Source organism: Mizuhopecten yessoensis, unplaced genomic scaffold (assembly GCF_002113885.1).
Source record: "Mizuhopecten yessoensis strain PY_sf001 unplaced genomic scaffold, ASM211388v2 scaffold5913, whole genome shotgun sequence".
Classification (NCBI taxonomy): Eukaryota; Metazoa; Mollusca; class Bivalvia; order Pectinida; family Pectinidae; genus Mizuhopecten; species Mizuhopecten yessoensis.
In genome coordinates, this window is record NW_018406286.1 from 844,997 (window position 1) to 860,278 (window position 15,282).

Consider the following 15,282-nt stretch of genomic DNA (forward strand, 5'->3'; position numbering starts at 1 on the left):
AAGAGCTAATTTTAATTTTAACTGGGAGTTGTACATTTTATGATGCCAAAGATTCGACTTTCCAAAACCTTAAATTAGCGTTTGTTTACCGTAGTTATATATTATGATAGTCTGATACACATCTATATACAACACTTTAATTGTTACCTATCTTCTTTAACAACAAAGGAGGGATGCCAATTGTGGCCTTCTGGTTGCTATATACATACCTTGGGGTTATGCCATCATGATATGACATGAAATTAAGGTCAGCTTGGGAGACAATCCCGAGATATGAGGGGGTAAAAGGGGGATTAAAATCACAAATGGACGCCTTTTGACAAAACTGCATGTTATTTTTAGAAAGTTCCTTCATTATTTTGGTGTATTGCGTGACACTTAAGCTGCAAATATTAAGAGTAACACATGGTTGATAAGTAGGTCACTGTGACCTTTTTATATATTGGCTTAATTATGTCATCAATTGCATAAATTCATATTAGAACCATACAATAATCTTACCAATAATTAAAAATTTACCTACGAATAAAAGTATTAAAAAAGGGGGATAACGAAAAAATCTCCCCCCCCCCCTTAATATGACTCCGAAATGAAGTGGTCGTTCTACTCAAACTTGACGCAGCTAGATATATTACTACGACAGATGACCTTGAAATAACACCATGGTGCAACACCTCTTATATGAGTCAAATGTATGGACTTCTTGTAATACTTTGTCGAAGCTCGCATGAAACCAGCATCAGATTACTGGATCCGATCTTATTTCATAAAGAAAAAACTCTGGTCCAACCCGTTCAACCGTTTAAACCGCGATAAAGGTCAAAATGTGATTTATTAAAATTGTGAATTTCATTTTTATAGAGAATTAATATTCTTACTTTTTATCACTCCTCAAAATCATTATTTAAATGCCAAAAAACAGTTTTGGTTATATTTAATTTCACGATATACTGCCACGAATTTCAAAATACAAAAATGACGGATAAAATATACTAAACACATCAAGCAAATTAAAATGAAGCTAGATTATCATGTTTTGGTCATCTTTTGTGCGGAGGTGTAAGGTCGTAGTTGAGCAATATAAAATCTTTCATGAATACTGTTTGCACTTTCCTAATAGTTTCGTCCTCGACGACTTCGTACGCTCGTCGCACAAATGTCGCCCTTTGTTTTATTTTCTCCTCATTTGTCATTGGTCGAGATTCGATCGCATGAAGAACAATAGAAGTAATATTGTCAGCTTTGTATTCACGGATGTTTTCAAAGAGTTGTTTTGGGTATGATACACCTGTGTTGACATACCCCTGTATCTGGAGAGTGGCCCACACTTTCTCCATGTGAAGGACACGGGACGGACAATCTTTCCGGTAGGTGGCATAGTCTGTTAAATACGAAGCAATCAACGAATGAATTGTTTGTTTGATTCCCCTGGGACTGACCGCCACTTGTATTGCAGTTCGCTTAAATGCTGTTAAATCGACCTTGCGTAAGAGGTGTTGTGTGTCTCTATTCAGGGTTTCCTGCCTAATCAACATGTCGTATTTCATTCCACATACGTCACAGAGGTCAGAAACTGGGATTAAGTGTTCATTTATTTGAAACCCTTTAAAAACTTGATGTGTGATGTCCTCAAGAAACTGACTAAACGTGACGTTGTAACCACATATATTTCCATCCTTTCGGTAAGGACCTGCACCGACGGCGTCCCTTAATGACCTCCCAAGATTTCCGAGTAGAAAGTACTTGTCGATAAAGGCCGAAAACAGTCGAGTGTACGGGTCTCTTCCGATTAGTATTTTTGTATCAGACTTAACGACTTTGTGTATTGTAACTTCATTATGACCATGGATAGTATTTCGGTTAATATTAAACACGTTACGAGACGTGTTTGTTGATTCAATGGCCATTATTACTGCTCCCCAAAAAGAACTTCCTGTTTTTGGAACCTTACAGCACGAAATGTTTGTTGTATTTGAGCGGAAAAATACAGGCTCTCTCCCATATACTCGTAAAAATGGTACTTTGGCGCTGCAAGCATGCATCATATTCCTCAAGCGTCCTGACAGTTCTTCTGCAGTGTTGTTTTGGTGCTTAGAAGTTGCTGGTTTTACATTATATTCTATACTAGCCAGTCCTGTTTTGAACCATTTTTGCTGAATTATGTACATCGGATTAGGTTTGTAAACAATAACTGTTTGGTTCTTCAATGTATCTGAAATAACACAAAAGAAAATCTGCAATGAATATTCTTTTAACACAGGAAAAAACAAAATGTGACATGTTAATTAACAAAGCATTAATGTGTTGTTAGCTAAAGCACATATTGTCGTGTTTGAATACTAATTTGCTTAGCCGTTATTCCCTGCTTAACGTTCAGCATTTAAGGTAATGGCAACAATTGGTTGACCCGTTGTCAGTATAATGTGACCTGGCGGAATGCTGTGCTGTGTGCATTCGGCACAGTATTTCAGTGAGATAGCACTGTTTAGTCGGCATCAGATCCGCGCTATCAAAAGAATGCAAATACACGAACAAACCCTGTCTCCGGCACAGATACACGCAAAAAAGGAGTGTTGAATCAGATGACGGAAATCCTTGACTTCGTGCCACATGTAAACGGAAATCCTTGACTTCGTGCCACATGTAATTGATGAGCTGGAAAAATATGTGTGCTGTCTTTGGATTGTTTCCATATTGCGCTGTCATTAATACTCCGCCTCGACATACACGTGCTTACATCAAAACGCCGATGGAGTGTGTATATAACTGTCATTCTGATTGGTTCAAAGTTTTTTAGGGGTAGAGCGATAACTCGGTATATCCGCTAGATGGCAGTGGAGGGAATTATGAAAACATGGCTATATCCGCCAAGGGTAAGAGGAGTGCCACAGTTGTCAAAACTGTTGAGTTATTGTAATTTTAAATGCAAACAGATAGCTTATCTTTATGTAATTCAATGTATAAGATGGACACTGTAAAACAAGACGGATTGAACAAATTTTACAACAAACAAACATGCTCAACTGAAAACTCTTATGTCCGTAGAAGAATACCCTTGATAGAAAAGTAGGTAAAGTAGAAAAAGGATATTTTCCAGAAATTTTACTTATTTGTGGAGTATAATTGAAATAGGAATAGAAAAGTATAAAAGTATATGGTCATGGCTGGTTAGATCGTATAGAGATTAAAACAGCTGCATTTGTATATAGCAACATGTTTTATTTTTTATATCCAAAATACAAGAAGTGTATGAAGTAAAATGATATATATATATGATGAACTTAATCTTACTGTATATTACATAATTTCCATTTTTATCAATTACCAGCTATTATTTGAATAAAATGTATTATGGAGAGAACTTAATAAAGGCTTTTAGTCTGATGTTTAATCTAATTGATCATGATTATCAATAAAATATGTTGAAATTGAAATTGTTAATGATATAAAATATTATTTCGCCATAATGAATAATAGTGTGCATGTATATCTCAAAACATAATTAATTAAAACGTATTAAAATTTGGACATTTATAATGCAGCAGACACCTCATTACCTCTACATTTATTCTTAAAGTATAAGATATCTTGTTATTTTTCCACTTAAGAGATATCAATATTTCATTTAAGTATATAAAGTATTAAATAATGTATAAACAATTTCCGCAATGGTCCTTTCAACTATGGAAGCTCTCTTAAACATGCAGTCAATATGCTTAAAATATCTCAGTTGTTGGCGTAATATTACAATTATTTTTGGGAAGTTTATTTTTTTTACCAAATTAATCAATATACTCGACTTGTCCTCTGAAAAAGACCGGTTTATATTCTTAACAAAAGCTACGGATAAGCTAGAAGGTGTCTGCTTTACTTCACCTTTGTTTCGGACTGGGTCTTATCACGAAAGGTATTTTAACCGTTATGATATATAATATGTACACATTTTATAAAATGTACATGTACAAGTCTTATTCATCTTAGATATAAGATGTGACGGCCGCTATCGGCCATCGTATACATCAAACCAACTCTGACTTGCGTCCTGTGCGTTTGAATCGAATGTGATTTATTTTTTGAGTGTCTAGTCAAACTACTTAGTTTGTTGTCGTCTGACAGGTAGTCACAATATCGCGGGTCGGCAGAGAATACCCTGTCGAGTTTAGATCATGTAGAATTGAACTTGGTGTTATTTAAATATTTGTTTCGTCATTATGTATATTTTAACACATTGATGAGAATGCATTCATTGTTTTGCAATTACACAAGTGACCTAGTCGTAGTGCGCATTGATACATGCCTACTGCATTACTCTTGTTATTTATTAACCATCCGCTCAACCTGGAAGTCGTTGTAATTGTGTCAATAAAAATGCATTTTTAACAACGTTGATTTAACACTATTGGTACAATAAGTTTTTTCCCGTAATAAATGCTTATAACTCAAAATATGCCACACGGAAGAAATTTATTATTTATAGATAGAACTATATTTGGTGTTTTGTTGTCAAGACATGTTGGCACCGCCACCAGCCATAACATAAGTCACAGAACTTTTCGCCGCAAATAAGTACACTCTCTGTGCTATTTTGGTAACCATGCATAAACCAAGAAAAAATATTTGGTTTATTCGTAATTGCATCAATGAATGTAATCAAATATGCAATCAAATTTATTTCTATAATTTATGTACCATTATTTAAACATATTTGTCATGAATAGATGATATCGCGATCAGCGGAACTATTCAAATAGGAGGGGATTAAACTGTACTCGCTGGGGCAACGGGCAACATGGCAGCGCCAAAACATTCAGATACGAATTTCCACGAACTTCCATGTAATGAATTTGGTAATACTTTAAAGTCAAAAGGTATCACCTACTCCAAATTAGAAAAATGGGGAGCTAGTATACCTATGACAGCAAGCAGACATGTTAAATGGCCAGATATTGAACAAGAGGACGAAACTAACGCGTCACAGTTGTGACGGATCGTCAGCGGCGTACAGAGTATCGTGTGTTACCTTTATGTAAATGAAACGTCAGAAGGCTTGTTTTGGACAAACAGTTTGATTGGAATGTCATCACTAAATGCATTTGATGTGACCTCTATTCTTGTGAGTTATTTGTGTTGGTTCAATACAGCGAAGGTGGGGCATATTGTTTACACATGGCAGATTGTTTTGCCCCCGTATCCTCGTATTCTCTTGCGAGACTTGTGCATTTTCCAGCAAGAACTCTTCGTAGGGGAGTAGCTCGTGGATGGTCGCGATAACAAGTATTGCTAATGCGATTAATGAAATACGTCCAGAAATTCATGACATCATAAATGTTTAAAAATAAATAAGAAATCAACAGTGGTACCTATTGTGTTATATTTCGGTTTAAATACTATGTATTCAACAATTTCACTATGATTGCACAATAATTGCATAATGCAACTTAATTATATCACTCTAATTAAACGTTCGCACAAAAAAGACACCCGTCAATTATATGCACATAGTTGATACTTAAATAGTGGTTCGCAATAACTGATATATACATTGTTTTAAATCTGTTTGAAAAAGGTGAACACTTTATGATAACTGTTTTAATGTTTGAATCGATACAAGAAAGAAAGGAATGCGAATGCGTCTTAAGTTCATTTAATAAAAATAATTGGTCAAACATGTTCTTGTATTAAGTCTAATCACACACCACACTTACTTGAACAAGACAGCACATTTTCCGACTTGTATAAAAACAGAGAAATAGCTGCTAGTACGCCAACGAACAAAAGTTTCCACAATAGTTTTCTTCTCGCCATTTTATGTTTAACTAGGTGCATACTGCAGGTCCAAACTGATTAGGTTTCAGTTAACTTGCAGATATTGATCAGCAAGGTATGGCAACGAGTTCGATTTGATTGGTGGAATTTTTCACGTCAATCACTTTCTTGTTTAACAAAACAAGTCGGTCTCGATTCGGTTTGCGTGTTATACAAAATAAATTGATTGCTTTTTTTGTTGATTTCTTTTTGCAACATTTTTTAATGCATGTACACTAAAACTGGTAGCTTCTATTCCCTGCTTAATAGTTAGAATATAGGGTAATCACAACACCAACACAACACCTGGTCTACCCCTTGTAAGTATGATATGACCGGTTGTAATACCTTGTTGGGTGTCCTTGCATTTACAATGCATTTCAGTGAAGGAACATATATAGCACTATACAATATTCATCAGCTCCGCACGTTCGCAAAGAGGTTAATACACCAGCATAACCGTCTGCGACACAAACACGCAAACATTCCACGAATTGGGGCATAATCTTTAATGACATTCTACAATAACCTGCACTGGGTTTTAAACAATATGCTAATTATGTAATACGCGTATTTCAGCTGTTGAATAAACAGTAGTTGAATAACATGTCAAACCATCGAGTAACAGAATTTTGCTCTGTTGATTGGATGCAAATCTTACATTTGACCCGAGAGTGACATTTTTACCCAAACTACATTTTTTATTAACTTTGACTCTAAACCCTTTTAAGACAATCCAAACCAAACGTTTTGTAACTGATCATGAAATAAAGGAGATTACATAATTCTAAAAGAATTAATAGTAATTTGTGTTTGTTATTCATAATAATTTCAACGTAGTCATATATTACCATGTTCTAATATGCAGTTCTAAGTAATAGGCCAACAGAGAAAGTGACAATCTAGAAATGTCTAGTCAGTAAGTTATTTTTAAGGCAAGCTAGTAGCCGAGGTTTGGTGGCTTGAATTCGTACAACACTGCAATGTTTCGCTTTATTTATTTTGGGTTATACACATTGTGCATGTGCATTATTTATCTTTGCTGTGCACATTTATTTACGGTCTGCCTGTCGACAGAGATATTTTAACTGATAGTGTTACCCCAATCGACAGTGTAGCTTTGTGATAACGATCCTGTCGAGATAAGAAGGAACAGTAAAACGTTTCAGATTAGAAACGCTTCCGATTGGGAAGTGGTCTATTCATACAATTTCCGGGTGAGGGGAGTGCTGGTGATTCCAAGGGTGGAAACCATGTTCTAGAAGTGTGTGATGATGAATGATTTTTAATCATCGCGGGAAAAGAAGCAACGGTGCAAGTAAAAATTTGAATTCTACCGAAGTTGCGCCCACCTTTTTTAGATCTGCTCCATATTTTAGAAACTTAGTGACCCACCACTGCCACGTGGTATGCTATTGGTGTCCTCTCGCGACGTCACACATACTTATGTAATATGATATCCGTGGGGAGAGCCAGTCTGTCCAGCGTCGGAAGATGAAAGTGATCCTATATTAATTTTGGTTTTCCCCAAAACTACCGACAAACTGACCCGCGGCTATCCCGAAGAATGTCCAGCTGCGCCCGTCAGATGTGGAGGAGTATCCGAGTTATTAACCAATCAACAGGATCAAATGCATTCAAACCTTTGAGTCTGATCCTTCATATGGAAGAAGACAGAAGAAGAAGAAGTTAAAGGGATTATTGCCGTATATTTCATACCCAGGGCCCGTATTCATGAAACCCGTTTTCATGCTCAAGCATGGATTCTGTGCTCAAACCATCTTTTTTGCAACTCGCTTAACTTATGTCACACGATCACAAAGTCAAATGTTAACATTGGAAACAACATCTGGCATTAAGTCGCTCAAAACGTTTCCAAATCATTGACAAATTTAGATTGATTTATTAAGTTATAACAAGAATAAGAAATTAGACTTGAACACAAAATCTATGCTTGAGCATGAGAACGGTTTCATAAAAACGGGCCCAGGAAACAGGAAATTAGTACTGTATATATATATAAATATACTAAAAATAAAGAGATTTGCGCGGCAATATCGCATATGGACACGTTTTACGGGACTGGCACCCTGTGTTTCTCGGCTGCAGTTTGTATACAGCGCCATGCTCGTTTATCTCGAAGATTGCCGAATAGATCGCATGGTCCGTCACTTGACAATTCTGTCCTGCCCCGTCACAGCAAAAATGGAAACCGAGGTGTATGTAAACAAAGACAAGTGTGTCAGGTTTTATACCTCGTCTCTCTTTTCTTATGCACGTCTCGTTGCTGGATAAAATCTTTTTATCATAAAATAAACCAGGGTCCTTGTAAATCACAATTATCACGGACGATTATCGTATTTAAAATAGTTCACGTCATCGCTGGCGGCGAAATTTAGCTAGCGGAGGCCAAAAAGGGGTATCGAAATCTATCGGAGCTGCGTATATATTTAATAATTATAATAACTGAATTCACTTTTTACGTTCAATTTCGGAAGGTGACTAAATACTACAAAGGAGAATATGTTTTCTTCATATCAATGACCTATAATTTTCCTGTAATAAAACATCGTAATTATACTGTATGCTAGCTATATCAAGCCTAGCCCTAGTTTCCTCTGGCCCGAACACCAGACGTTTTGACCAGACATATATATGTCAAAATGTCTGGTGTTCGGGCCAGAGGAAACTCGGGCTATCACAAGTCCTATACATTTGACATGAAAATCAATTTCTTTTTAGTAATATATTTTTTTAAAATTTTGACATTAATTATTAACCGAATGTATGTATATTGCATTAGATATTGTATGTTTAGTTGTTTTTCTCGAAGCAGTATGAAACATTTTTCTGAATTTTCATTTTTAACTTTCACTACTAGGACTGACAAACTTACAATGGTAGTGACAGGGAGTGTCTACTTGAAATCTTTTTGATAATTGTGCTCTATGGATCTTGCGTAAATCTATAAAGCCCAGTATGCATTATAAATGCAGCAGAGTAGATCAATGCATTGACTAAAACAAGTCTACATGTTCTTGTCCATAGCACAAACTTGCATACACCTGTTCATGTCCACCGACAAGAAAGTTATATAAAACCGATTTTTCTAAAACCAATCAATTAACCAAAGTGAGATCAGAAATCTGACACTATATCACTAATAAGTCACAGAGGCGTGGCACATACCTCGGCCAACAGCCATCAGTACATATGTATTTAATTTTTATTATAACATCTATTGATAGGTTCTGCAGATCCGCAGAGCCAGTAATGACCATTTGGAATAGGCCATGGCTAAACATGTATTTATCCTCAAGAAAGATGTCTATTATTAATACACATATATGGACTTGACAGGGACTTGATAATTTGTTACATCTACATTTGGACCTAAACTAAGGTATTCAGATTAATTGTACATGTTTGTTGGTTTAGAGTGTATATATCACTATTGAGGGTAGTTTATTTTACCAAAAGTTGATCTAAAACCCTAAAAAATATTTAAACATACTCTGAACACATTATTGAGGTCCAAATGTAGCTGCAACAAATTCGTATATCGCTGTGCTTATAGGTATTGATGGTGCAGAATTAACAGCGCCAATTGATCATGACCAATGCAAATGTCAATATATACATAACCATTGGTAAGCGAAAATGTCAATACTATAAGTCCCCACAGAGAAAATTGCCAGGTGTCAAACTTTACATATTTATGATATATCCCCTACTTAGGCTTGGAACTAATGTTGTTGTTGTTGTTGTTAGACTTACACAAGTGCCTATCTCAAGAATTATGGTCAATTATATTTCCAGTTTTTAATTAAGTAATACGTATACACCGCCAACAACATTACCCCTAATGGTGCCCCACACTGCATTCTAGTATGTGTTGTTGCCAAAATATACACACAATCAATCATGTAACCAGTTTGGCAGTAAATAGTTTTGAAACGATAACCTACCCGATAGTTATCTCACTGTAAAGCATTCAACAACCGGGTAACGTTGGGTAATCGTCGCCGTACGCGTATTATCATCACTATTCGTGTTAAGTTATGTGACCTATTTACCTGTCAGTGTCAAGCAACGGCTATGAAAGGTCGGAATCAATATTTTGTCTGTTTCTTGATGTGTGTGCTGAATTTCTGTGCAACCCTCTTGGCTTGCCTCGTTTTTAAGGTATTTAATCTCTCTCTTTAGCTACTTTGCCGTCTCCGTCACGAAGTCGCTTCGCAATGTTATATTATTTCTCGGAAAAACGCATGCGCAGTACTACTCGTACGAGACTTAATATATGCAATACAAACGCAATTATTAAATATGTTATCAGACACTTTTAATTAGTGTTATTAAGAGAAAGTGTAAGTTTTGTGACATATTTTCTGAAACGACACTTTTTATGATATTCTTGAACAGTTATTTTTACCAATATAGTACCTACTAACGTTTATTGAATATCACACGGCTAAGCTAGCCGTTAAAACATGACAAACAATACGTACATTTATAACAGTTGTATATATTATAAGACAGAACAAAACCTACAGTGTAGAGAAAAGAATGTATGTTTAGTTAAGCTATATATATCAGCCCCACGTGGTAAAATAAAGCCTATAGGTAACTGTAACTATTTTACGGTGAAAACCACAACCTCCCGGAACACTGACATACGTTAAGATAACAAACCTTAAGCATACCCTAACCTTCCCTAACTTGGATGTACTGCTTTCAGTACATCGGTAGCACTGTTTTCAGCGCCTCGTTGGACGGGTTTTTCCATCCTGGTATACCCGCCTTTCCGGCCACGCACGTCCCCGTTTTTGCCCGTTCATCCCCTTTAATACCCTAGCCTCCTGGCCCTATTTAACATGTATCGGGCACCTATTCTGATTGGCTTAATATATGACGTATGCGCAGAGAGCTCGGAAGCTCTTCCGGTTACTCCCCAAAATCCGGTCGTCTCAAAAGTAACCACCCATGTAAACAAACAGACTGCACCAGTGATATCGCTACAAACGATAATAGCCCTACCGTACCTTTAGTTACACTAGGATGGCAATGACGAGAAAGGAATAAAACACATTTAGGCTAGCAACCTGTTTTCCCATAGTTACATTTTACGTTAAGGAGACCAACCTTATTGTGATGCATGTGATCAGCCATTCAGTCAAACATTTAATGATTGAATGCGCTGATTTCAGACATAAACGTGAAAGGATGTATAATGTATCGTCTATGAAAAATGTATTTGATACAATTTCTGTGCAATCAATACGATTATTGGCGGCCTAATCGAGTGGTTAACATTCCGGCCTTCCACGCAAGCGACCGGTGTCCGATCCCTGAAGTCGTAATACGCATGTGTCTTCATAGGCACCCGTCCTCATACAACCCTGACTGTTGCGAGGACGGTAAACCACAATCAAACAAACATTATCAAAACCGTATAATGAATAAGGCCCAAGACTACGTACATTTGACAAGACCCCATCGCATTGAAAAAAGTCCTCGACGTGTCATTATCAAAAAGCAACAGAAATAAATTTGCTGATAGTTGCAGCGAATAGCTTAACCATTAAGCCTTTATATACATTATCCATTAGCAAAGTGAAGTGATATTTAAACAAAACGTGCACATTTGTAAGGTTTTGGACAAAATAAACTGTACCAGGGCTATTGACAAACAAACTACCGACTACGTTTCAATTTTTTGTTTGCTTTGGTTTATATTCAGATAAAGGAACTTATGACATATGCCAGGATATTGAATCAAAATGGCGGCTAAAGGATCGGCTTGAGTGTGGGATTTGAGCTCGTTCCTTTTTGAAGCATAAAGTGGTCGCGTAAAGTGACATTAACATGTTTTTATAACCCCCGGATAAGGTGTAGATTTCTCGAACGTTACTGATAACTGTACGATTCAAAGCAGGATACAGTCACTAAATATATTAAACTTTTTTTTTTTTTACAATGTAAATATTCCAAATTATTGGATTTATACCTTTGCCAATTTAACATGAAAATATGCGTTTACGGTAAACATACTTATTTCAGTTTACTGAAATATTCATTGTGTTCGTAATGTTAATTTTTAACATATTAGCGTATTGATGAATTGGACACCCCAAAAATTTACGATAGAAAACATCATACAGTGAAGAGAATTGTCACCTGACCGGAACACATAATCCAAGTTATATTTGCATGTGTACTCCCAAGTTTATTTACTACTCGTATATTATATACAACATTCCCTATCTAGTCCGAACAACACAGCTAATTCCTTAGTTAATTTACCCGCAGCTAAGAACACTAAAGACAGACCTAACACGTCTATACCATTTATTCTCCATCGACCATCAATATCTTTATATTTCTCTCTACCTCTAGCTTCTATTTTTATTTCCTACCATATTGTTTGGCAATTACTCACTTTTGGTTTTAATGTTGAACGTTCGCCCAGGTGAGGAAGACAATGGGTTCTGTACCAAAACTAGGAAATAGCGAAGTCCAAACAAATGATAGTTGTTATTCCCTGCTTAACGCTCAGCATTTAGGGTAATGACAACAACTGGTTCACCCGTTGTCAGTATTGTGTGACCGGGCGGTATTTCAGTGAGATAGCACTAAAGTCGATGTCAGATCTGCGCTTATGCAAGGTAGCAAATACACAAATATACTGCTTCAAGCGCTCACACACACATTCAAGTTTGTTTATTTCCTTCAGCTATACAGCTCACAAGTTGTGCATATATACAGTGCAACGTGAAGTAAACAATTCAACAACAACACATATACACATCGCCTCTGCACGTACTCCTAGAAGTGAAGAGAGAAAACTTGCACTGCTAACAAATAATACTTAATAATATATAGTATTTTATGATGAGGACATATTAATGTATTTCTGACAAGCACTAAATACAATTGATTCAAACAAATTTTGTCCTCTACTAGAAATTCGTACATATTTGGCCAAATAAGCCATGCCTGTTCCACTTACTGTGGACAACAACTTGATAAATTTATACATACTTGTGCGACTGATAAAGTAAGGTTTAATAAATGGAATGCGTTAATTGGAAAAATGCACAATTAAGAACAAAGCGAAATTTATCTTCTACATCATATAAGACGCATAACAAACATATATTCCTATTAACAGCGAAGGTCCGTCATTTAATGACGTGCCTCCATGTGTGTTTTGTATATGTGTGCCGGAGGCAGGGTATGTTGGACAAGATGAACGGATCATAATTCATAACCGATCAGGTAATAAGGGGAGTGTCGCGAGACTGTTTACACTCGCTAGTTAAATCGACCCTAAGCAGGAGAGTAACTTGAACAGACTAGAAATAGGTTATTTTAGTACTCGGGGTGTCGGCGGGTATTTTGTAGACTGGCGCGGCGTGGCGTGCCGCGGTCGCCGGGTAATTGGCGTTTAACACTACGGTGGCTAGGAATAGCCGGCGCAGCGCGTTTAGGTTGTTTGAAGCTTGGCCACGACCACAGTGACGGACGGGGCATCGTTTTCTACAGTACTCATGTCGCATGTAGAAATAAACACATACACCTGTGTATCATGTCCATATTCCATTTATTCATTGTTCATGTCACAAAGGCATTTGTCTGAAATGTATCTGTACAAACATTCAGTTTTCTCGCCGACATATCATACATATATAAAGTCATGAGAAAATAATCTAAGATTGATTAGCGAATAACATTTTGACAATAATTCTCAATAAACAGCTTGATAATTATAACACTCATACAGCTGTAATTGTTCATTTACAATTGGTGCATACTATAGATTACGTGTCGATATTGCCATAAGTTACAATGAAGGACAGTATGTTGTAATACGATAAGTTAACAGTAATCACAAATAATTCATTCACTATGAACAGTATAACTCACCCTAGGGAAGGTTTGGAGTAATTCACGAATTCACTGTTTTCCTACATTGCGTAATATCGAACAGCCTGTGGTAAACAAATACAAGCGTTCAATGACACGTACCAATACACATATCTACATGATTGTAAAATACAACATAATAAAATTGGCTAATCTCTGGGATTCGATCCCACGACTAAGAGGTACGAGTAACCTGACGATTACAGGGCCACGACGTTATCCATTACGCTACTGCACATACTATGTAATGAATATACTAATAGACACTTACAATGAGCTACATGCATATATATATATAATTGAAAACAGATATACATTTGGTAGCGCACACAAATATAGAGTTGAAACTAATATACCAAATAATCTAAATAAATCCTGCAATTAATACTCCGTATTCTTATACTCAATCATAAATATATAGATATATTACTCACGTATTTCTTATATTCCTTGTCGGGGATCGGTGAGCTTTAATATATTCCAATTACATTTGTACGTCCGAATGACCAGCTGTCTAATCTGAAACTGCTCACCGCTAACCAGGAATTTACTTTTGAACTGACCGCTTGATTGTGATTGGCCGAAATAGTTCGTAAATGTCCGTTGATAGAAATTTTAATCATTATATATCTGCGATGTAATTAATCAACGTAGCCAATTAAAAAAATCATAAACAATATCTATAAAACTAACTAGTAAAAATAACATTAATATAGTGTTAACGTACTTATATGTCACGTTATCGTCACGTGATCCAGACAATTACGGAATCTACGTACTATATTAATAATGTACATTACAGAATAGGTAACAAGTAAATACAGAGCGTGTTCAATCCACAATGTTACACTCAAAACCATATAATTTTGTAATAATACCCCTTAAACTTTTACTGTTGTTTGGTTTCATTTCAACTTCATCCCTGGACTTCACCAGCTGGAGGTATTCCACATTACATAACCTTTGTCCGTGAGATTGTGACTGTCAACAACCATCAATACTAATTGACTGATTCATTAATCTGATTGATCCTATAACCATGATTATATACTATAATTATATACTATACACATCTAAATTACTATATGGGCAGACTATAAAAATATGCAAGTCACATTAATTATTTACTTTCAATCGTATGAAATATTGCTACACCTTTCCTCTAATAATTGTAAACAAAGTGTAAACTTATCAAAATTATAAATAGCAGCCTTACTAATTGTGTGTTTTCGTCTACAATGTTGCCATATCTTATAGTATACCTGTTTTTGTTTTCCCTTTGTTTAACGTCCTATTAACAGCTAAGGCATGTTCTCTTTGGTCCTTCTGTTCAAGATACACCTGTCACCTGTCCATAATGAGAATGCATCCGTCATCGACAGTATTTCTATTTATGTAGTTACGCAACTCCTATACAAAGTACATTTGTCATCGCGGGCAAGAACATATGACATTACAAGGTTTAAGTTAATGAACAAGATTCTCGTTTAGAATTATTTCTAACGTTGGTTTGGTTTGGTTTAAATTTGTTTACCGTCCTATCAGCAGCTT

General features: G+C 36.0%; 1 protein-coding gene across 3 annotated transcripts; it reads right to left on the bottom strand.

Moving 5' to 3' along the window:
* Nucleotides 1-568: 568 nt before the first annotated feature.
* LOC110451290 (carbohydrate sulfotransferase 10-like) lies at nt 569-15,274 on the bottom strand. 3 transcript variants are annotated; one of them, XM_021499222.1, is made up of 2 exons: nt 14,994-15,274; nt 569-2,212 (listed from the first exon to the last, which is right to left on the bottom strand). In XM_021499222.1, the coding sequence occupies exon 2, from the start codon at nt 2,166-2,168 to the stop codon at nt 1,041-1,043; it is 1,128 nt and encodes a 375-aa protein (XP_021354897.1). In that variant the 5' UTR covers nt 2,169-2,212; nt 14,994-15,274; the 3' UTR covers nt 569-1,040. The 3 variants fall into 3 exon arrangements, with proteins under 3 accessions (XP_021354897.1, XP_021354896.1, XP_021354895.1); XM_021499221.1 differs by lacking the exon at nt 14,994-15,274 and adding an exon at nt 14,166-14,543; XM_021499220.1 differs by lacking the exon at nt 14,994-15,274 and adding an exon at nt 5,706-5,835.
* Nucleotides 15,275-15,282: the final 8 nt, after the last annotated feature.